This window comes from Rhinatrema bivittatum, chromosome 2, assembly GCF_901001135.1.
Source record: "Rhinatrema bivittatum chromosome 2, aRhiBiv1.1, whole genome shotgun sequence".
In the NCBI taxonomy this organism is placed as follows: Eukaryota; Metazoa; Chordata; class Amphibia; order Gymnophiona; family Rhinatrematidae; genus Rhinatrema; species Rhinatrema bivittatum.
The window spans coordinates 489,879,008-489,901,315 of record NC_042616.1 but is presented as its reverse complement, the minus strand read 5'-3'; the positions used below and the strand labels follow the sequence as shown (position 1 = coordinate 489,901,315).

The window sequence follows — 22,308 nt, the reverse complement described above, 5'->3', positions numbered from 1 at the left end:
AGCCAGGATCCAGGGCTTGGATTGAGATTTCTGCTGTACCCAGCCCTCCATTGGACCCTCTCCTCCTCCTCCACCTCGTGGCTGTTAACCCCTCCCCCAGCTGGAAGACGTCCCTGAAACTAAACAAATCCACCTTTAAATCTCTGTGCTGGACATTAAGACTCATATTGATGACATCACTGAAGCACGACTAAGACGAGAGTCAACTATAAAAGTCAAACTAGGCTAGGCGTCACGCGCCGAAGGAGCGCGACAAAGGGGCCTGCCCCTTTGTGTGCCCCTTCGTGTGTACCTGAGCCCAAGGTGTCCCCCTACATAACATACTGGTGACACCCCAACCTTTAGTCCTCCAAACACCACGCAGACCCAACAGGCTCAAGGACCCGCACTGCCTAACCAACCCAGCTCCCTCTGAAACCGGCTTGACTCACTTCAGGACTACTACTTCTCATAAGTTGGTAACCACTGTTATAAGTTGTAACTACTGTACTATAACTATTTGTCAATCTCCACTTGAACTGACCTACTCTGCTAATATTACTGGTACCTCTATTACCTACAGTTCCCTCCCTATTCTCCCCCCCTTTCTGCTCACCAGCATCTTAGCCACCACCCTCACTATTCTCTACCCTCAGCTTTTCCCTGCACACCCAAACTCAGCAACCGCACCCCACTTCACGTCCAGGCATGATCATGGAATCATACCCCATCCCGCGCATCCACCTCCCACTCTCCGACCCCTCAACATGCTCTATCCCCCCCCACCCCGTAAATCCCTAATCCCCATCCTTATCTCTCCTCTGACTCAACTCCTCGGACTTACCACTCTATCCATAATCCTCTTCAATGCTCAATCCCTGTCCAAAAAGCCACCCATTCTTAACGACCTCCTCATCGACTGCAAGCCCGACATCTGTGCAGTCACAGAGACCTGGCTCAAAGAATCAGACACCGTTCTTATTAACCAACTCCCCACCTCCTCCTACGAATTCTTCTCTATCCACAGACCCAAAAAAAGAGGAGGCCTCTTGCTTGCAGCCAAGAAATAGCTAAAGCTCAAACCTATTCCCATAGCCACTCCACCCAGGCTAGAAATAGGCCTCTTCAGGTAAGACACCTTGCAAATCTGCTTGATTTATGCACCTCCCACATACTTAGAAACCAACCCCTCCCCCCTAATCAAATTTATTATCGATTGGATAAAACCCGACATCCCCACATTTATCCTTGGAGATTTCAATTTCCATGTTGACTCTCTCCCTCAATTGGCTGCATGCGAATCCTTACTACAGTCTCTACACACCTTTGGTTTCCATCAAATCATAACCTTTCCCACCCACAAAGCGGGACACACTCTAGATCTAATATTTGTCAATTCAGCGTACGTGCCACCAACCAACCATCCTCCACCCCTATACCATGGTCTGACCACTTTCTGATAGAAGGTCTCTTCTCTATCAACACCACTCCCCCTAACAACAATAATAACAGTAAGACCATAACTTACAATAAACCCTGCCCCAGTGCGGACCTAGCGAATGCTCTAACCACCGCACTATCCAATCTAAACTGCTCTGACCCAGACTCAGCCCTAGCATCCTGGAATAACATCACACGAGACATCGCCAATAAACTCTGTCCAGTCTCCAAAAAATGTTATAAGAAACTCCCCAAAACCCACCAACCCATGGTACACCACAGAACTGAGAACCCTAAAATCTACTTAGGCAAAAGGAAAGACAATGGCGTAAAGACCAAACCCCGCAGAACTCCGCAGCATACAAATCAGTTCTCCACAGCTACAGACTCTCCACCCAAAAACACAAACGAGATTATTACGCTACAAAAAATCCATGACTACAGATTCAACCCCAAAACACTCTTTTCCTACGTCTCTGGCCTCACGACTCCTATCCCTCCCACTACACCTGAATTCGATGACTCCGCCAAATGCGAGGAACTAGCCAAGTTCTTCTTCAACAAAATTGCAACGCTCCTAAAGAGATTCCCCCCTTCTTCGAACAGTCTCACACCTACCCTGACCATTCCCCTCTTCCCCCTCCCAACCCCCTTCCCCCTCCCAACCCTTAATGCCTACTCTTAACTTTACCTCCACCATAGAAACTCAACCCTCAATGCCCACCCTTGACTTCACCTCCACCATAGAAATCCAAACCATTTTCAAAAAACTCAAACCCTCTTACCACCCTGAAGACCTTATACCCTCCAAAGCACTTCTAACCATACCCAACACAATAGCTAAAGCTGTAGCAGATATTATCAACTGCTCGATTGCACACGGATCTGTTCCAGATGCACTCAAACACGCAGTGGTCAAACCCCTCCTTAAGAAACCTTCGCTCGACCCAAAAGACCCTGCTAACTTCCGCCCAATATCCAACTTCCCCTTCATTGCCAAGCTTTTGGAAAGAGTGGTTAACTTCCAACTTATGAACTATCTAGAAGACCACCAGATCCTCCACCCAGCACAATTTGGTTTTAGGAAACACTTCAACACTGAATCCCTTCTGCTCTCCCTTTCCGACCACCTCCTCAGAGGCATGGGTCAAGGCCATAGCTACCTCCTTGCCCTCCTCGACATTTCATCAGCCTTCGACACTATCAGCCACCACCATCTAATAACTCGCCTGGAACTCATTGGCATCTCAGACCTAGCCCTTTCCTGGTTTAAATCCTTCCTCTCAAACAGAAAGTTCTCAGTCAAAATCGGGAACTCCACATCCACACCACAACCCCTCCAACAGGGAGTCCCCCAAGGCTCATCTCTCTCATCCACCCTTTTCAATATTTACATCACCCCCCTCTGCCAACTCCTCTCTGATCTCCATCTCAAGTTTTACCTCTACGCTGATGATGTTCAGATCATCATCCCCATCCAGAACTCCATCTCTGACGCACTAGAACATTGAGAGAAATGCCTTACAGCCATCAACTCCCTGCTCACCAACCTACACTTCGCCCTAAACACGAACAAAACTGAACTTCTACTCATCTTACCTCACGCTGCCCCTGCACCTCCGCCATCTGGTACCTCCAAACTCCACCTCCTCTCAACACAACCAGCCGTGAGAGACCTTGGAGTTCTCCTTGACCACCAACTAAGCATGAAGAACTACATAAACTCCATTCTCAAAGCCTGTTTTTTCAAACTCAACATACTTAAAAAACTCAGACCCCTTCTTCACACCCAAGACTTTCGTACAGTCATAGAGGCCACCATATCATCCAAATTAGACTACTGTAATGCTCTTCTTCTAGGACTCCCTTACTCTTCCATCAAACCTCTACAAATGTTACAACATGCCACAGCGAGACTCATTGCAAACTCTCGTAAATACGACCACATCACCCCTATACTCAGAGACCTACACTGGCTCCCCATAGCCTCTCGTATTATCTACAAAACACTCACCATAATGCATAAAGCAATTTACACCCACAACTCCAACTGGCTAGACCTACCCTTCACAACCACCCAGTCCAATCGACCGACTAGAACGACCAATAAAGGCACCCTAGTTGTGCCCTCCATTAAAGCAGCCCAACTCACCTCTACACGTGACCGTGCTCTTTCCATAGCAGGTCCCACTCACTGGAACACACTGCCGCCTGACCTACGCCTTGAACCATGTATGAACAACTTCAAAAAGAAATTGAAAACATGGTTGTTCAAACATGCCTACCCAGAATAAAAACTCACACCTCCTCCAATAAAAATAGACCACATTGCGACTGTTCCATCTTCCTCATACTGAGGAACCATATGTTGTTATCCTCTCTCCTCGTTCACACCGAGGAACCATGTTAATGTTAATGTTACTGTTATTTCTCGTCTATCCTATTTAATTATTTACCCTCCTCCCAGTTTCTAATTCCCTGTTAAAATGTAACTTCCATACTTTACCAGTTTTGATGTAAACCGGCATGATGTCCACAACTAATGCCGGTATATAAAAATGTTTAAATAAAATAAATAATAAATAAAATAAAACCACCTTTTGACCATTTATCCCTTTTACCCCTCCACCAGGTATCCTACCTAACTCTGGATCCCTTATACAATTCAAATTCACACCAAAAATGATTGGTTAAGGTCACAAAAACAGTTATCAGTGTTGAAAAGAACTCAAGGTCATATTGGTTGGGAGCATAAACAGAAGCTAAAATTGGATGTTTATCCTGTGGTTCCTTGAAGCATAATATATCTTCCAGTGGGATCTATTATCGACTTACGCAACTTGAAGGATAAATTTCTATGACGTAAGATGGCGACCCCATGACTTTTAGTGGTAGCAATCGCAAAGAAGACTTGTGTAATCCACTTTCTTTTCAGCTTCAGATGTTCTGGGTCTGAGAAGTGTGTTTCCTGTTCAAATGCTATATTACATTTAATTCTCTGTAGTTGACTTAAGATTTTTTTCTTTTTGATAGGTGTACTTAGTCCTGCAACATGCAGGAAATGATCTTAACCTGTATCATATCTTAAAACTAAACATGACTTTTTCAGAATTAAAACATTCAAGCAAATGAGCCACTTGTCCTAGTATGTGCAGCAGCCCTTCCACTAACTGTAAAAAAGAACACCGAGCAACAGAAAGCAAGAATAAAAGTAGCACCATCTCAAATTCCGAATAATACAGACTCCACCAACTCCCTCCCCCCCAAACAGGAAAAAATAACATCCCATGCAAACATTTCTCCCAAAAAATTACTCTACAGACCGTCGAGGAGTCAAGAGGTCACTGCTGATACTTAACGGTACCACGCCAGAGTCACCTGAAAAACTGTGCCAAAATCTAGAAAGTATCAGGGATGTAACATATGAAAAACAACACTTCACAGTCTGATGTTTTTATCAGATAATACATTCCAAATAATACATTAGAACCAGCACCAAACATAAATGGCACTTTTGCACAGATCGCTAACTAATGTAAACCACAGAAATAAAAGCAGGCGCATCTAGAACTGTGAACATTGGAAAAAGAAACTGCATCATATACAGCTCAACAAACCAGCAGTAGATTCTTGATCATTACCTATCTCAGATAGTGCAGGCTTGGAAACAACCATCAGGTGTTTCTCTGAAAAGTTCTGCACGAATGCCTTGGCTTCCATTGCAGATGCCATAAACTGCACCTTTCCACCATACCACCCTTTCAGCCTTGTGGGTATTGCAGTATAAACTTTATATTCCTATGAACCAGCTCTGAACACACTTGTGTGAATCCTTTGTGTTTGGATATCATGCTACTGGAGAAATCTTGGATTAGCAGCACTTTTTGTTTCTGATGCATAATCTCCTTTTCTTACGGTAAGCTTGCAGGTTGTTGTGAGCATACTTAAACTTCGCTGTGACAACTTGTGGCCTTCCTTCTGATCCTATAGTCCCTTTCTACAACCACTTTACCTATCAATTCTAGGACCTCTGTTTCCTGTAGCAGCCATGTTTCTAGCAAAGTTGAAGTCCAAGACTGTTTCTGCTATGCCCACAAATCTCAAGTTATTATGGCAGGATCGATTTTCAAGATACTTAGTTTTCTCTATTTCAACCTGTAGACTTTTATTCTCATTGCCTAGACTGTCTTCCACTTAATCCAAGTATTTCCGGACATCTCAAATCAATGCTTTAACCTCACCAATGTTTTCATTTATTTTATCAGATCTACTATCGAGCACAAGCATTACTGCATTAGTGAAGTCTGAGATATTATTAGTTACAGTGCAGCCTGCTTCTTCAGTGATGTTTGCCATCTTGGCATTTTGCGATTTGGCCTTTTCTTTCTTCTTCTTCACAAACTTGGTTGGCATTTCCTGACACTGTGGTATCAAAAATCTGTTCATATATTAAAGTAAGTGAATTATTAATGGGAAAACCCCCAAGATTTGTGCACTGATGACACCTGGAGCACTAAGTTCTGCATCACGTGACCTTGAGAAGAAGTTTTTTAAAAACAAGGGAGTGCTCCTAATAAAGATGCACAAGTGTTATTTAAAAAAAATACAGACTAAAAGAAATAGTGAGGCCAATATTCAAAAGTTCATGCAGCATCTAAACATGGTACTTATCTAAGCAAGGGGGGATTGCAGGAAAATATCAGTTGGGGGGATGTTTTCAAAACTGGCCTGAGGGTATCTGACTCCCTTGTGCACTTTCTCTGCAGCACGTGCATCAACACGCCAAGTCGACTCTGAACCTGGCAGAATTAAGCCCAAATATCTCCAAAATAAATTTCACATTTTTCCTAAATAACTAAGAAATAGAGCATACTCTAGACCAGCAGTAAGTAAAAAATTTGCACATATTGAGGCTCCATTTTATGCAAATGTATCTCATGCATATTCACTGTGGATATCCTGAAAACCCGACTGGCAGAGAAAAACTGAACTTGAAACCACAAGCAGCCAGACTTTGTATGGAATGGAAGAACAAATACTATTCTTCACTAAACATCAACCAATAACATCAAGAAATATAAAGCATCAATCATAATATTAAAACCAAACTCATAAAAAGAATATTGCAATATTATCTAGGTGACGCGTGAGGTCCGCCACCTTCGCACCAGGTAGGCATGTTACCAGGTGATCCTCACGCCCACCAGCCACCCAGCTATCTACATTCCTAATAATCGAATCACCAACTATGACGGCCGACCTAACCCTTCCCTCCTGGGCAGTAGGCCTTGGGGAGATATCCTGAGTGCGAAAGGACAATGCATCACCTGGAGAGCAGGTCCTTGCTACAGGATCCTTTCCTGCTGCACCTGGTTGGTGCTCTCCCATCATGAGACCTTCTTCCTCCAAGGCAGCACCAGGGCTGCCAGGTGAAGTTGGGACTTGACTACTATGTCCCTGAAGGTCTCATCTATATACCTCTCTGTCTGCCTCAGCTCCTCCAGGTCTGCCACTCTAGCCTCCAGAGATCCTGTTCAGTCTGTAATTGGAAGGGAACCAATTCAGACATTTCCTTCACAAAATTTATAAAGGAAAGGTCCTTTGGAGGAGAACGCTTTCTACTTTCAGTGGGTGAAGGTGGTGAAGGCAAATCATCGGTGTCTGGGGGAAGTATCATCAGTCCAGGTATCATAGGGATCAGCACTTGCCCCTTTAGGAACTAGAGGATGATGGGGTGGTGGGATACCCGAGGGTCCTGGTCTAGGCTCCGAAGGAATCGAAGGAATAATTGGAGGCACCGATGAAGGCATCGAAGGCACCGGCGCAGGCAACGAGGGCATCGATGGATGGCTTGGTGACACTGACAGGCGTATCGGCACCGATGGTTGGACCGGTGGAGATGGATGTATCGGCATCGATAGCTGAGGTAGAACTCCAGATGGAGGGATGCGGAACAGTGTTTCTCCTACCGATGACAGAGTAAGCGGGGAGGGCACTGGAGCCATCGGCGACCCGGGGTCCATTGATGGAAAAGCGGCAATGAGCACTTCCATCCTGGAGAGCAGCGGTGCCAATGCTGCCGGAATCGGGTCAGTGGTCGGTTCCAAAATTGGTACAGATGCCGGAGGAACCATCCGGTCCAGTTCTTCTCGGAGACCTGGAGCAAGCAGCCCCGGGTCCGGATCAGAAGAAGGAGGCAGAAACATAGCCGGAGGGACCACCGTTAAAGGCAGAGTCGCAGCTCCCGATACGCTGTTGGGTGAGGGTTGCCTCTGTGACCTGGTCACCAAAAAGGTCGTTGCCTTTTCTGCATGGGGTTTCTACGACGGCGGCTTGGATGATGGCGAGGTCGATGATTTCGCTCCCTCGATGGTCCGAGACTTTCGATGTTGATGTTTGTCCCTGCGAGTAGAGGGTGTCGAAGGCCGAGATGTCGTCAATGCTGGACGGTCACCGGCCGGTGGTCGATGCTGGCGCGAAGTTGATGGAGCTGGGGTTTGAGCACGGAAGAGAAGTTCCATCTTCTCCATTCTGGCCTTGCGTCCTTTTGGTGTCATTAGGGCACATTTGGTGCAGGTCAAGACATCGTGCTCTCGTCCAAGACACATTACACAGACTTTATGGGGGTCTTTGATGGACATGGTGCAATTACAGTCCAGGCACCGACGGAACCCAGACGCCATGGCAATGGAAAAAATTGAACCGCGGTACGGTCGACGGCCAGTAGGCCACGAGGGCCAAACTCGACGGTAATCGACAGAGAACGGGTAAAAACTTACTGGAGTACCACGGCTTGAAAAATTTAAAGGAGGGACCCCTGTGGGGCAAATTAACTTTTAGTAATTCCGTGAGGAAAATTCCTGTCAGGAATCTCTGCAGAGCTCCTTAACCGCGAGGCTACTGCTCCGCGGAAAAAAGAAGACTGAAGGGGGACCCCTGCTGGCTGCAGGGTTAGTGCCATGCTGGGCATGCCCAGTAGGGGCCAGTCAAAGTTCTGGAAACTTTGACAGAAGTGTTCTGTGATTGGGCTCCATCCTGTGATGTCACCCATATGTGAGGACTACCATCCTGCTTGTCCTGTAAGAAAGTGGGTTATAAAACTTTTTAAATAAATAAATCTATGTGGTCTTACAAGCTCATATGCTACATCTGTGTATTCTTGCTATGACTCAGTATAACCTATTAGATATCTTCCTATGTTATAAAGTTTAATCTATAGACTACAGGTCAATTCTCTTTTGTGACTGTTAAACAAAAGTTTTTAATCTAAAAATTGGTTAACAGTTATATAAATAAGATATTTTCACAATGATTTACAATTTTTGCCAATGCTATAACCTGGGTCAGAGGGGGTTTACAAAGGTAACAATGTTATATGTCACTGGTTCAAATCTGGCATGGACTATAGCAATCAAAAATCACTATGTTCTGACAGCAATTATGTGGCGTATAAAACTGGGGATGTCCATTTAGTTTTTAGAGGAGTATTCACAATACTAAAACCACCAACACAATTGGGATCTTAAAAGCTATTAAAAGCAGTGATTCGTAGTTTTACTGCCCCATGTTTGGATATTTCATACATGAACTGTTGTAATGCTCTCAGAAACTGTTATAATGCTTTCACAAACTTAAAAATATGGTCCATTACTTTTCTTCTTTAAACATAGAAATGTAACTCCTTTATTACAAATTAACGGAATGGTCTTACCCTGACTTTTGACAATATAATTTAAGTCATATCTATCATTTAGGACATGATTCATCAAGGTTTTTTCCCCAGACATACAAAATGGAAAATAAAGCCTTAGTGAACCAAGGCCTTACTTGTACGAATATTACATTATTTCCTAAGAGTGCTTTGCTCCTTTTGCAAGGACTTTACTGGATAGCTTATTGTAGAACTGCTGGCTCTTAGACTTGAATGCCTTCTTGCTGGTAGCATGTTTAGAGAAGAATAATCTTTTAATGTAACTTCAATAATTACACAGCTCAAAAAAATAAAAAAAATAAAAAATCTATTACTAAATGTGTTTTGCATGCAGACTTTATTGCTAAAAATGCTGTTTCAAAATAAATATTTATTAGCCCAGATAATCCACAGAATGAATTCATTAGACCTTCTGAAACAGATGTTGTTTCCCTAGAGTTGGGTCAACGTACAATGGAATGGGGGGATAGTGGGAAAGCCTGGGTTGTTTTTTTTTTGTTTTGTTTTTTTTACTATAAACAGAAAGAATGTTAGTTTCACATGCTGTACATCTGCTACCTTTCACAACAATAACCTCAAATGTTAAAAAAAGAAACAATTACTTACAGAAGCCAGGCCCATTATCCTAGGAAATGTAAGTGATGAACAGCCATCAGGACTTTGTCCAAAAGTAGTGTATGGTGTTTGAAACCAGGCCTTCTCATTAGCCCAAACAACATCACAAAGAGGCAATATGGATGCTCCAAGTCCAACTGCAGGTCCATTTACTGCTACAATAATGGGTTTCTTAAACTGAATAAAAGTGTTCACAAAATTCCTAAAAAGAAATAATTATGCTTAACAATATTAACTGAACTTTGTATTGTGCATTGGCAGCCACATGTTATTTTATATTCACTTTTACATGTGGTAGTGTTTAAACATTGTACTGTGATAAAAATAAAATACTATCCTTATCAATTAGATCATATTTTTAAATTATTAGGCCTCAAAACACTAACTGGTGAGCATCACTCACACTAAGAGGCTTCATACACTTGAAAAACCTTTTCTGCAAAGTTAATCAAATGTTAGTCGTTTGGTAAAATATTCTACATTTCAAGTTAAGAAAAGGATAATCTAAATTGATCCTACAAACTAATATGCAATTTATGAGCTATTATATAGTTTCAGTTTTACACAAATAACTTCTGTATATTATCTATACAACAAGAGAAAGTATCACTTTTATAAACCCAGTTATCAATTCCCTTATAAACCAAAAGATTAAACAGCATATGCAAATTTAGCAAATCAGAAAACTGGAAGAGATTTTGATCAACCTGCACATGAATACCCATATGAATTTCCAATTTCCATTAAGTAGCCCACAGCTTTTACTGTTTGAATAATTTTGTAACTGTTCGTGTATGGAGAAGTCTGGAGCTACCAAGGTAAAATTTTCTCTATCACTGAATATATTCCACAGTCATTTCAGATATACTGTATTATTTTCACAAAAGAATGAATTGGTGAAAGCATGTAAAACAAAATTTCCAGCTTTATTTTAACTCTTTTCTATACCGTCGTTAAACTAGAAGTCGTCACAACGGTTAACAATAAGGCACTTAAAATAATGTTGTTTAACTGTTATTTTAACATCTAGACAGGTGCCTGTAAGGTACGGTACAGAGTTTCATAATAGCTATAAGATGCTAGGTGAGGTTGTGTGTTTAGGTTTATCAGGTCAGTTCAAAATTATTAATAATCTATATGTTATCTGTTACTGCTTAAAAGTAAAAACACTCATTATGAGTAGGTGTGTTGTGTCAAAGCACAAACATCGCTTTCTACAATTCTTTGGATTCTATTTTCCATTCTCTTTGTGGTATGCTTGTTTAAATAGCCATGTTTTTAGGCTCTTTTTGAATAGTTTGATGTCTTTTTGCAGTCTGATTTCTGATGGCATGGTGTTCCATAATGTTGGCCCTGCTAATGATAGGGCTCTGTCCCTTACTTGAATTAGTCTTGCAGTTTTAACGGAGGGAATAGTTAGTAATGCCTTGTTTGCGGATCTCAGGTTCCTGTTGGGATGTGTAATTTCAGTGCAGTGATTAGCCATTCTGTTTTTTTGATATGGATTAATTTATGTATGGTACATAGTGATTTGTATTGTATTCTCTGTAAAAAAAATAAATGCTGCATTTTAGGAGAACCAGGACATGGGAATGCTGTATAAAAGGTTCTGTGGATACTACACACCATAGTCCCTCATTATTTGGACAAACTTTGCTATTAAATGTTATTGCAATGACAGATACAAGAATTTAAAAAAAATTGATTAATAGGACATGAGTTTCAAGCAATCGTCAATCCCTAAATCATTAAACTGGCTGACATATGCAAGATCATAGCAAGCATAGGCTGACGGGGACTTCTGTCTTAGGAATTTCCTGCAGGGTTGCCAAGCAGGGCCAAATATGTTGAAGTTCAATCTGTGCTAAAACGTAATTTTGAATTTTATTTATTAATTTATCTAACAAAAATTGTTCCTCTGGCGCTAGCCTTATTGCTCAGGATATAACACTCTAGATCCAGATTCATGTGGATCATAGGTGTTCTCTGGAGCCAGTCAGGCCTGGGCATGCTGCGAGGGTGGTGTGTCGAGGTCTACAGAGAAAGGAAGAAAAGATGATTTCTTTATTGTGGTTGTCCTTATCAGCTGAGTACTGCTGATGGCACACCTTAGAGGTGGTACCCCCACCAGCCAGTGAGGATGCGCTAAGTAGCCCTGGCATGCCATTAGGGAAAGGAGAGAAGCAAAGATCCTAGAGGAAGAAAATAGAGAAGAAACAAAAATATTGCAATACTCTGTAACAGGAATTTTGCTTTACTGGTCACTGTCTTTTATTATGAACTCCACACTAGTGTGTACTGGCAGGAATATCACATACATGGATGAAAATATCCTGTTTATGACATACTATGATATCTTTCTGCCCCATATTACTGCTCCTCTTGCCTGCTCATTTCCAATCTGAACAATTTCTTCTGAACTAATCCACAAGCAATGAAATTACACAATATGAATACCAAACTCTTCTGCAATGCTAGAGCTCTAAGAAGATTTGGTGTGAAGTTAATGGACAATGATAAGTCAAAATTCTTCTTCTAATTCATTCAAAGCCAATCTGGTACCAGTTGGGGCTTACCACAGGAGTACCTCAGTATGGAATCCACTGAAGCCTGTAACATTATTCTCCTGAAAGCTGAATCACTTGATGTTCATTTAATCAGTTCAATAGTGCTTGGAAAACTGTGAAGAGACCTCGAGGTAGTGGCTTTACAAACCTCTGTATCTGAATAATAAGCTTTAAGAAAGAACTGTCATACTGGGTTAGATCAAAAGGTTTATCATGCCCAGTATCTTGATTACAACAGTGGCCAAACCAGGTCATAAGTACCTGATAGGATTCCAAATAATAGATAGTTTCTATATTGCTTACGTCTAGGCATAAGCTGGGGCTTTCCTTAAGTCTACCTGGTTAATAACGGTTTTTGGCCTTTTCCTCCAGAAACTTGTTCAAACCTTTTTAAAATCCAGCTATGTTAACTGTCGTTACAACATTCTCTGGCAATGAATTCCAGAGCTTAATTGTGCATTGCGTGCAAAAAATAATTTTCTCTGATTTGTTTTAATCGTGCTATTTAGTAACTTCATAAGGTGTCCCCTAGTCAGAGGTATTATGATATTCACTGTTTTATTCTCCATTCCTTTCCTAATAATTCATATTATGTTTGCTTTCTTGACTGCTGCTGCACATTAAGCCAAGGATTTCAACGTATTGCCCACAATGATGATTTGATCTTTTTCCTGGCTTATTATACTCCTAATACTGATCCTAACACCATATAACTAGTTTGGATTACTTTTCCCTATATATATGTGACTTTGCACTTGTCCACATTAAATTTCATCTGCCATTTGGATGCACAGTCCCCTGGTCTCTGAAGAGCCTCTTGCAATTTCTCACAATCTGCTTATGAATTAACTTGGAATAATTTTGTCTCAACTGCAAATCTGATCTCATTTGTCGTTCCCTTTTCCAGATCATTTATAAATATATTAAAAAGTTCCGATATCAGTACAGATCCTTGGAGCATTCCACTACTTATCTTGCTCCATTGAGAAAACTGATCATTTAATCCAACTCTGCTTCATGTCTTTTAAACAGCTCACAATCTATGAAAGGACATTGCCTCCTATCCCATGTCTTTTTAATTTTCACAGGAATCTCTCATTAAGAACTTTGTCAAACGCCTTCTGAAAATTCAGATACACTATATCTACTGGCTCACCCTTATCCACATCTTTATTAACCCCTTCAAAAGAAAATGTAGCAGATTGGTGAGGCAAGCCTTCTCTTAAGTAAATCCATGTTGGTTGTGTCCCATTAAACCATTATGTTCTGTAATTTTGTTCTTTAGAATAGTTTCTACGATTTTTCCAAGCACTGTCATCAGGCTCACTGGTCTATAGTTTCCAGGATCATCCCTGGAGCTCTTCTTAAAGAGTGACATTATATTGGCCAATCTGCAGGTACAAGACACAATTTTAAGGATACCTTACAAATTACTAGTAATAGGTGTGCAATTTTATTTTGAGTTCTTTCAGAACTCTGTGGGGTATACCATCAAGTCATCAGCAGGATACCACAGACTACTGTTGTCTTCCACCCCAGCCTTGCTTCAGTGAACCCACATGCCTCAACCCTAAACCCCACCCATGTACTGACATCATTAGCAGCAACACGCTTTAATTATGGAGTACGGATGCCAGCGGAACTTTTATCTGTGCTGCTGTCTTTGAGCCTTTCCTGCCCCCTATATTGGCAGGATACTACCGACTGCTGCTGTCTTCTACTCCAGCCTTGCCCCAGTGGACCCCCGTGCCCCAACACTAAGCTCCACCCACAGACTGACATCATTAGCAGTGACTGACTAATTCTGGGGTGTGGACACCAGAGGGGCAAGTGTCTGTCACATGCATGAAGGAGCATGACAAAGGAGCCTGCCCCTTTGTGCACGCCTGGGTCAGGGACGCTATGGTCCTAGGGGATTTCTAGATATAGCCGACCACCTTCCTTCAGGTCTGCACTTATTCAGGTACAGTTGCAACAATCGTCATCAATTCTAGTCTCTGCAACACTAATGTTCCTTTTGGTTAATGCTCAATCTGTTTCTAAGAAATGTGAAATTATTCATGACTTACTGATTTCTGTTTCACCTGTTTTTGTTTCACTGAGTTATGATATTCCCACACTGAATCGATGTATATCAATCTCGGACGGGTCACGGGGGGAGGGTTTGGTTTGGCAACTTTCTATAAGATCCATCTGAATTTTAGCAAAATTGATATTTCTATCCCGACCCCTAATGAGATTCTTTGTTTGAAGTCAAATGTACTAAATATATGCCTTCTTTATTGTTCACCTGGTCCCATAATTCTTCTCCTTTAATAAAGGTCCTGTTGAATGCTAATTTAGATTTATTCAAGAGGGTTATTTTTGGAGACTTCAACCTTCATGTTGACACTAATTTGTCTCATGCTGCTATTACTCTACTTGATACATTGTCAGCATGTGGTGGCAACAGGTGATTTCTGTCTCCACCCACAGAGCTGGATATTCACCCAAGTTAGTAAGAACATAAGAAATTGCCATACTGGGTCAGATCAAGGGTTCATCAAGCCCAGCATCCTGTTTCCAACAGTGGCCAATCCAGGCTACAAGTTCCTGGCAAGTACCCAAAAACTAAGTATATCCCACGCTACTGATGCTAGTAATAGCAGTGGCTATTTTCTAAGTCAACTTGATTAATAGTAATGGATTTCTCCTCTAAGAACTTATCCAAACCTTTTTTAAACCCAGCTACACTAACTGCAGTAACCACATCCCCTGGCAACAAATTCCAGAGTTTAATTGTGCGTTGAGTGAAAAAGAATTTTCTCCAATTAGTTTTAAATGTGCTACATGCTAAGTTCATGGAGGGCCTCCTAATCCTTCTATTATACGAAAGAGTAAATAACCGATTTACATTTACCCGTTCTAGACCTCTCATGATTTTAAACACTTCTATCATATTTCCTGTCTCTTCTCCAAGCTGAAAAGTCCTAACCTCTTTAATCTTTCCTCATAGGGGAGCTGTTCCACCCCCTTTATCATTTTGGTCGCCCTTCTCTGTACAGTTTCCATTGCAACTATATCTTTTTTGAGATGCAGCGACCAGAATTGTACATAGTATTCAAGGTGCAGTCTCACCATGGAGCAATATAGAGGCATTATGACATTCTCCGTTTTATTTACCATTCCCTTCCATTGTTTGCTTTTTTGATTGCCGCAGCACACTGAGCATTTTCCGTATGCAATGAATGTATCTCTGCTAAAGTAGTACTATGGAGCTACCATTTCTCAAAATTCTCAGTCTCTGCTTTAACAAGTTAAATCCTTGAAGTGAGGTTTTATAAACCCAGATGATAAGAACATAAGATCATAAGAAAATGCCATACTGGGTCAGACCAAGGATCCATCAACCCCAGTATCCTGTTTCCAACAGTGCCAATCCAGGCCATAAGAACCTGGCAAGTACCCAAAAGCTAAGTCTATTCCATGCTACCATTGCTAATGGCAGTGGCTATTCTCTAAGGCAGAGCTTTCCAAACTTTTCATGTTGGTGACACACTTTTTAGACAAACATAATTTCGGGACACAGTAATTCAGTCTACTAGCAAACCAGAGATAAAGGTTAAACGAACAAAATTTATTTCGACAATTTATGTATGTTTCCTTAAATATATACATAATAAAATGTTTAACGACACAACCTATCTTGTGAAAACCTCATTTATATTAAAAATATATAATATTCCAAGATTAATGTTATTGTTCTAATTTATGAATAACAATAATAAAACAAAGTTATTGTGTTACTCAATTTACCTCTTTAATGAGATATATGAGCTTGATGGGATGAACACAGATTTTGAATATTTGGTGTTAATAAGAAAGTCGGGTCTTCTGCGTAATTTTAAAAAGCTGGCCAGTTTCACACTATATAATTATTTGATAGCCTCATTCAACTAATTCTATATGGCTATGAGAGTGAAGTCTGGAATTTATAGGAAGGGACAGAATGTCAATATAAATCCTGCACCTCCAGTTCTGTAACTCTGTGCATCCACTGAAATTCCCCCAAACAATGGAGCTTGGATGTTTCCCTTACAGCTCATCATACTAAAAGATATTTTCAAATTCTGGTGTCACCTCACAGTAACAGCAGCACAAACACCTTCCACTGCCAGGCACATTGTGAGCTAACACAAAATCTCGCAAAAAAGACACTCAAAATCTATACTGCAATCCCATTGTAACACAACAGTAATAACACCAAGCACTCAAACAACAATAACCCTACCTGTGAAAAAGCAAGGGTAAATATTACACTGGGTCCTAGAATACCAATACACCACCTACTGAGGAAACAAAACAAACCAGATTGCTATAGATCCCTATGCTAGCAGAATCTCTCATCATGATCACACACACAGAGCAGTGACAGGCCCTCACCAAATACAGAATACACAATAAAGGAGCACAAATTAGACAAAAACTGAAATGGAAACCCCAAGAAGCCAGACTCTGTGTATTAACAATGGAAAAACAGAACCACCATTCCTCATAAAACAAATAAAATCAAGAAACATAAAGCATCAGTTATAATAGTAAAACCATACTAATAAATGAATATTTTAAAACTACTGATAAATAGAATTTCTATTAATTAAAATCATATACATTTTTTACAATTTCCCAAATACCAATAAAATATTTAAAAACAGCACATATATCAAATAATACCCAATAATTTAAACTAATAAGAATTTAAAAAAGCCCCTGCTGTCCATACGTGGGAGCTCTTGATTTCCAGTCACCCTGATACTGTCGAGGATTAGGAGGTTATCCTCTCTCTCTCACACATACTCCCATGTCCATTCTCTCTCACACATACACTGTCACATACATACATATTCATGATCTTATACCCACCATAACTTCTCGCTCTCACAGACACTGACACACTCTCAGGCTCTAAGACACTCTCTCCCCCCTCCACACCCCCCCCCCCCCCCCCACACAAACTCTTACTTCCCTGGATTTTCTCATACACACACATGCTCTCACTCTCTCTGGCTCCCTCACATACACACAAACACACACACCCAGGAAAGCTCCCAGTCACTCTCACACACTGAAACTGACCCCCAGGCAGGCTCCCATTCATTTTCACACCACTCCCTCACCATCCCCCAGGCATGCACACATTCATTCTCACACACACACACAAACACACACACACACACACACACACACCACACACAGGCAGGCACCTATTCTCACACATACAAACCCCAGGAAGACACCCATACATTCTCATACACAGACACACCCTCAGGCAGGCACCCATGCATTCACACACAACACCCCCAGGCAGACTCCCATTCATACACATGCACACTAAAGGCAGAGCCCTCTCTTTCTTTTGCCAGCAACCTCGGAGCCTCTCTCATTCCTCTGCTGCCACTGTCACTGCTGCCGCATGGCTATTGGGGAGGTGCCGATTGCTGCTACTGACACTGAAGCCCATTCTGCTGCCTCCTCTGTGTAGGACCCGTGGGCTTCCACTTCCTCCATGTTGATCTCGTACATTGTGAGATCCGCATAGAGAAAGTGCTACTCTTGCACATTACCAAAGATTACATGTGCCAATCAGTAAAAAGTAATTTATTTATTTATTTTTACCTTTTCTGTCTGATCTTAGTTTTCTAATCGGTTGGTCACAGGCTTTTTTGTTCCACCTCCTCTTTATTTTTTTGCCAATTCCTTTCATATTGTCTTTGTTTTCTATTTCTTTTCTCTCCATCTATCTTCTTCCCTCAAACATACAGTCAGGTTCTCATTCTCACATGCTTTCTCTCTCTCTCTCACACACACAGGCTCTCACTCTCACATGCTCTCTCTCATACAATCATTCATACACAGTCTCTCTTGCCCATGCTGTCTCTCACATACCCAGGCTCTCTCTCACTCCCACATGCTGTCTTGCTCAAGCACAGACTCTCACTGTTGCATGCTCTCTCTCATACAACCATTCATACACACAGGCTCTCACTGGCACATGTTGTCTCTCTCACATACACACAGGCTCTCACATGCCGTCTCTGCAAACATTCAGGTCCTTACTCCCACACACAATCTCTCAACTCATCTCATACACACACTCTACGGGCCCCTCAGCCTCTCTCTTACCTCTGGGCTCCTCTTCACGGGTCGCTGCAGGATGGGCTCTGCAGCGGCCCTGATCTTCGCGGGCCGATCCGTGGCAGCGGCGTCCCCGTTCTTCACAGGCCGATCCGCGGCGTCCCCGTTCTTCGCGGGCCGATCCGCGGTGGGGACCCTGCTACCGGGCCTCCTCCTCTTCTCGCCCGCTGCAACAACGATGCTCCTCCTCCTTCCTGCCCGTGTGGCTCCAGCAACATTTTTCTTCCGGGGCCGCATGGGCAGGAAGGAGGAGGAGCACCTGCACATTTAGATGTGCCCTTTTTCTTCGGGCCGTGGTGACGTAAGCTCCACCACGGCCCCTGCCGATCTTCCTGATGTGTGTCTCCGGCACACAGCACAGCCCAGCGAAACTTCACTGCTCAGCCGCCAGTGGAATGAGGTCCACCGGCGGCCGCATTGGCTCCCACTTGCCGGTATGTCACGTGCAACGGGCTTGCGCGACACACCGGCACACCTCAGGCGACACACTAAAGTGTCACGACACACACTTTGGAAAGCTCTGCTCTAAGGGGTAGATTTTATAAATTTACGCGCGCACGTACATTTGTTCGTGCACCAGGCGCGAACAAAAGTACGCTGGATTTTATAAGATACGCGCGTATCTTATAAAATCTGGGGTCAGCGCGCGCAAGGGGGTGCACATTTGTGCAACCTGCGCGTGCCGAGCCCGGTGCGCGCTGCCTGTTCCCTCCAAGGCCGCTCCGAAATCGGAGCGGCCTTGGAGGGAACTTTCCTTCCGCCTCACCTCACCTTTCCCTCCCATACCCACCCCCCCGGCCCTATCTAACCCCCCCCTACCTTTGTTGGCAGATTTACACCAACAAAGCAGGCGTAAATCTACACGTGCCAGCGGGCTGCTGGCGCGCCATCACCCGACCCGGGGGCTGGTCCGGAGGCCTCGACCACACCCCCGGGCCAGCTTCACGCCCCCGGTCCCGCCCCAAGCCCCCGGACACGCCCCTCCCGCCCCTTTTACGAAGCCCCGGGACTTAAGCGCGTCCCGGGGCTATGCGTGTGCCGGCGGCCTATGAAAAATAGGCACGCCGGGCTTTTAAAATCCGGCCCTAAGTGAACTTAATAGCAGGTAATGGACTTCTCCTCCAAGAACTTATCCAATCCATTTTTAAACACAGCTATACTAACTGCACTAACCACATCCTCTGGCAACAAATTCCAGAGTTTAATTGTGCGTTGAGTAAAAAAGAACTTTCTCCGATTAGTTTTAAATGTGCCCCATGCTAACTTCATGGAGTGCCCCCTAGTCTTTCTATTATCCGAAAGAGTAAATAACCGATTCACATCTACCTGTTCTAGACCTCTCATGATTTTAAACATCTCTATCATATCCCCCCTTAGCCGTCTCTTCTCCAAGCTGAAAAGTCCTAACCTCTTTAGTCTTTCCTCATAGGGGAGCTGTTCCATTCCCCTTATTTTGGTAGCCCTTCTCTGTACCTTCTTCATCGCTATTATATCTTTTTTGAGATGCGGCGACCAGAATTGTACACAGTATTCAAGGTGCGGTCTCACCATGGAGCGATACAGAGGCATTATGACATTTTCCGTTTTATTCACCATTCCCTTTCTAATAATTCCCAACATTCTGTTTGCTTTTTTGACTGCCGCAGCACATTGAACCGACGATTTCAATGTGTTATCCACTATGACGCCTAGATCTCTTTCTTGGGTTGTAGCACCTAATATGGAACCCAACATTGTGTAATTATAGCATGGGTTATTTTTCCCTATATGCATCACCTTGCACTTATCCACATTAAATTTCATCTGCCATTTGGATGCCCAATTTTCCAGTCTCACAAGGTCTTCCTGCAATTTATCAGAATCTGCTTGTGATTTAACTACTCTGAACAATTTTGTGTCATCTGCAAATTTGATTATCTCACTCATCGTATTTCTTTCCAGATCATTTATAAATATATTGAAAAGTAAGGCTCCCAATACAGATCCCTGAGGCACTCCACTGTCCACTCCCTTCCACTGAGAAAATTGTCCATTTAATCCTACTCTCTGTTTCCTGTCTTTTAGCCAGTTTGCAATCCACGAAAGAACATCGCCACATATTCCATGACTTTCTACTTTTCCTAGAAGCCTCTCATGAGGAACTTTGTCAAACGCCTTCTGAAAATCCAAGTATACTACATCTACTGGTTCACCTTTATCCACATGTTTATTAACGCCTTCAAAAAAGTGGTGCAGATTTGTGAGGCAAGACTTGCCTTGGGTAAAGCCATGCTGACTTTGTTCTGTGATTTTGATGTTTAGAACACTTTCCACTATTTTTCCTGGCACTGAAGTCAGGCTAACCGGTCTGTAGTTTCCCGGATCGCCCCTGGAGCCCTTTTTAAATATTGGGGTTACATTTGCTATCCTCCAGTCTTCAGGTACAATGGATGATTACAAATTTTTACTAATAGGTCTGAAATTTCATTTTTTAGTTCCTTCAGAACTCTGGGGTCTATACCATCCGGTCCAGGTGATTTACTACTCTTCAGTTTGTCAATCAGGCCTACCACATCTTCTAGGTTCACCGTGATTTGATTCAGTCCATCTGAATCATTACCCATGAAAACCTTCTTCATTACGGGTACCTCCCCAACATCCTCTTCAGTGAACACCGAAGCAAAGAAATCATTTAATCTTTCCGCGATGGCCTTTTCTTCTCTAAGTGCCCCTTTAACCCCTCGATCATCTAATGGTCCAACTGACTCCCTCACAGGCTTTCTGCTTCGGATATATTTAAAACAGTTTTTACTGTGTGTGGAATACATCTAGACTGTGCTTCTAGAATGGTATTTTTTTTAACAATGACCACACCTCTTGGACATTTTTTTTACTTTTGTAGCTGCTCCTTTCAGTTTTTTTCTAACAATTTTTCTCATTTTATCAAAGTTTCCCTTTTGAAAGTTTAGCACGAGAGCCTTGGATTTGCATACTGTTCCTCTTCCAGTCATTAAATCAAATTTGATCATATTATGATCACTATTGCCAAGCGGCCCCACCACCGTTATCTCTCTCACCAAGTCCGGTGCTCCACTAACTTCAGTTAGTTAGTCACTGCTCTCTTGATTAACAAATGTTGGTCCCTATTCAAACCCAACCACACTACCTCAACACCTTTCCAAGGTGAGTAACTGAGCTGAACTATTCATCTTTTTTTTTTACTTAGGTATACACTGCTCCTAGCTTATTTCTAGCTTCTGGCAACTTTTTTTTTTTTGGGGGGGGGGGGGGGTTGTGGTTTTTTTTTTCAATACAAATACTCAGTTTGTATTAAATACAAACACTCAGTTCTGCAGACTATTAACAATAAACACACTACCTACTGCTTACTAGCTACCTTATTGACTATTTAAAAAAAAAAAATACAGTCTAACTTGTTTAATCACTGCCTTTCTGACTATTAAAGGCACAAACACACAAACACACTAAATAACATTCCCAAATAGTTAACTTTGCCCCAATACTTTTAAAAAGACAATGTCCCAAGCAAAAACTTACTGATTCCTTTCAGCCACCAGCAAGGTGATCCTCTCCTCTCAGTGTTCCCACTGGAATGTGGGTTACTGAGCTCTTCCCTTCTAATTTATAATGTGCTTCTAAGGTAAATTAGTACAAAACAGTTCATTTAGAGATTTACACTTCAGTTAGTTTTCCTGAGTGACTCACTGCTGTGCTGATTAACAAAGAATGATACCTATTTACATCAAACACACAACCTTAACACTTAGTCAGCCACAGTGACTCACTGCTCTCTTAATTAACAAATGTTGGTCCCTATTCAAA

The 22,308-nt window shown here is 42.3% G+C and overlaps 1 protein-coding gene across 8 annotated transcripts in view; it reads right to left on the bottom strand.

The window, feature by feature from the left end:
- CDYL (chromodomain Y like) overlaps positions 1–22,308 on the bottom strand; it is a 423,594-nt gene that overhangs the window by 59,903 nt on the left and 341,383 nt on the right. For all 8 annotated transcript variants that reach the window (XM_029590585.1, XM_029590581.1, XM_029590583.1 and 5 more), the window contains one exon: positions 9,737–9,947. In XM_029590585.1, coding sequence (XP_029446445.1) covers positions 9,737–9,947 — 211 coding nt within the window. The remainder of the gene's footprint in view (positions 1–9,736; positions 9,948–22,308) is intronic.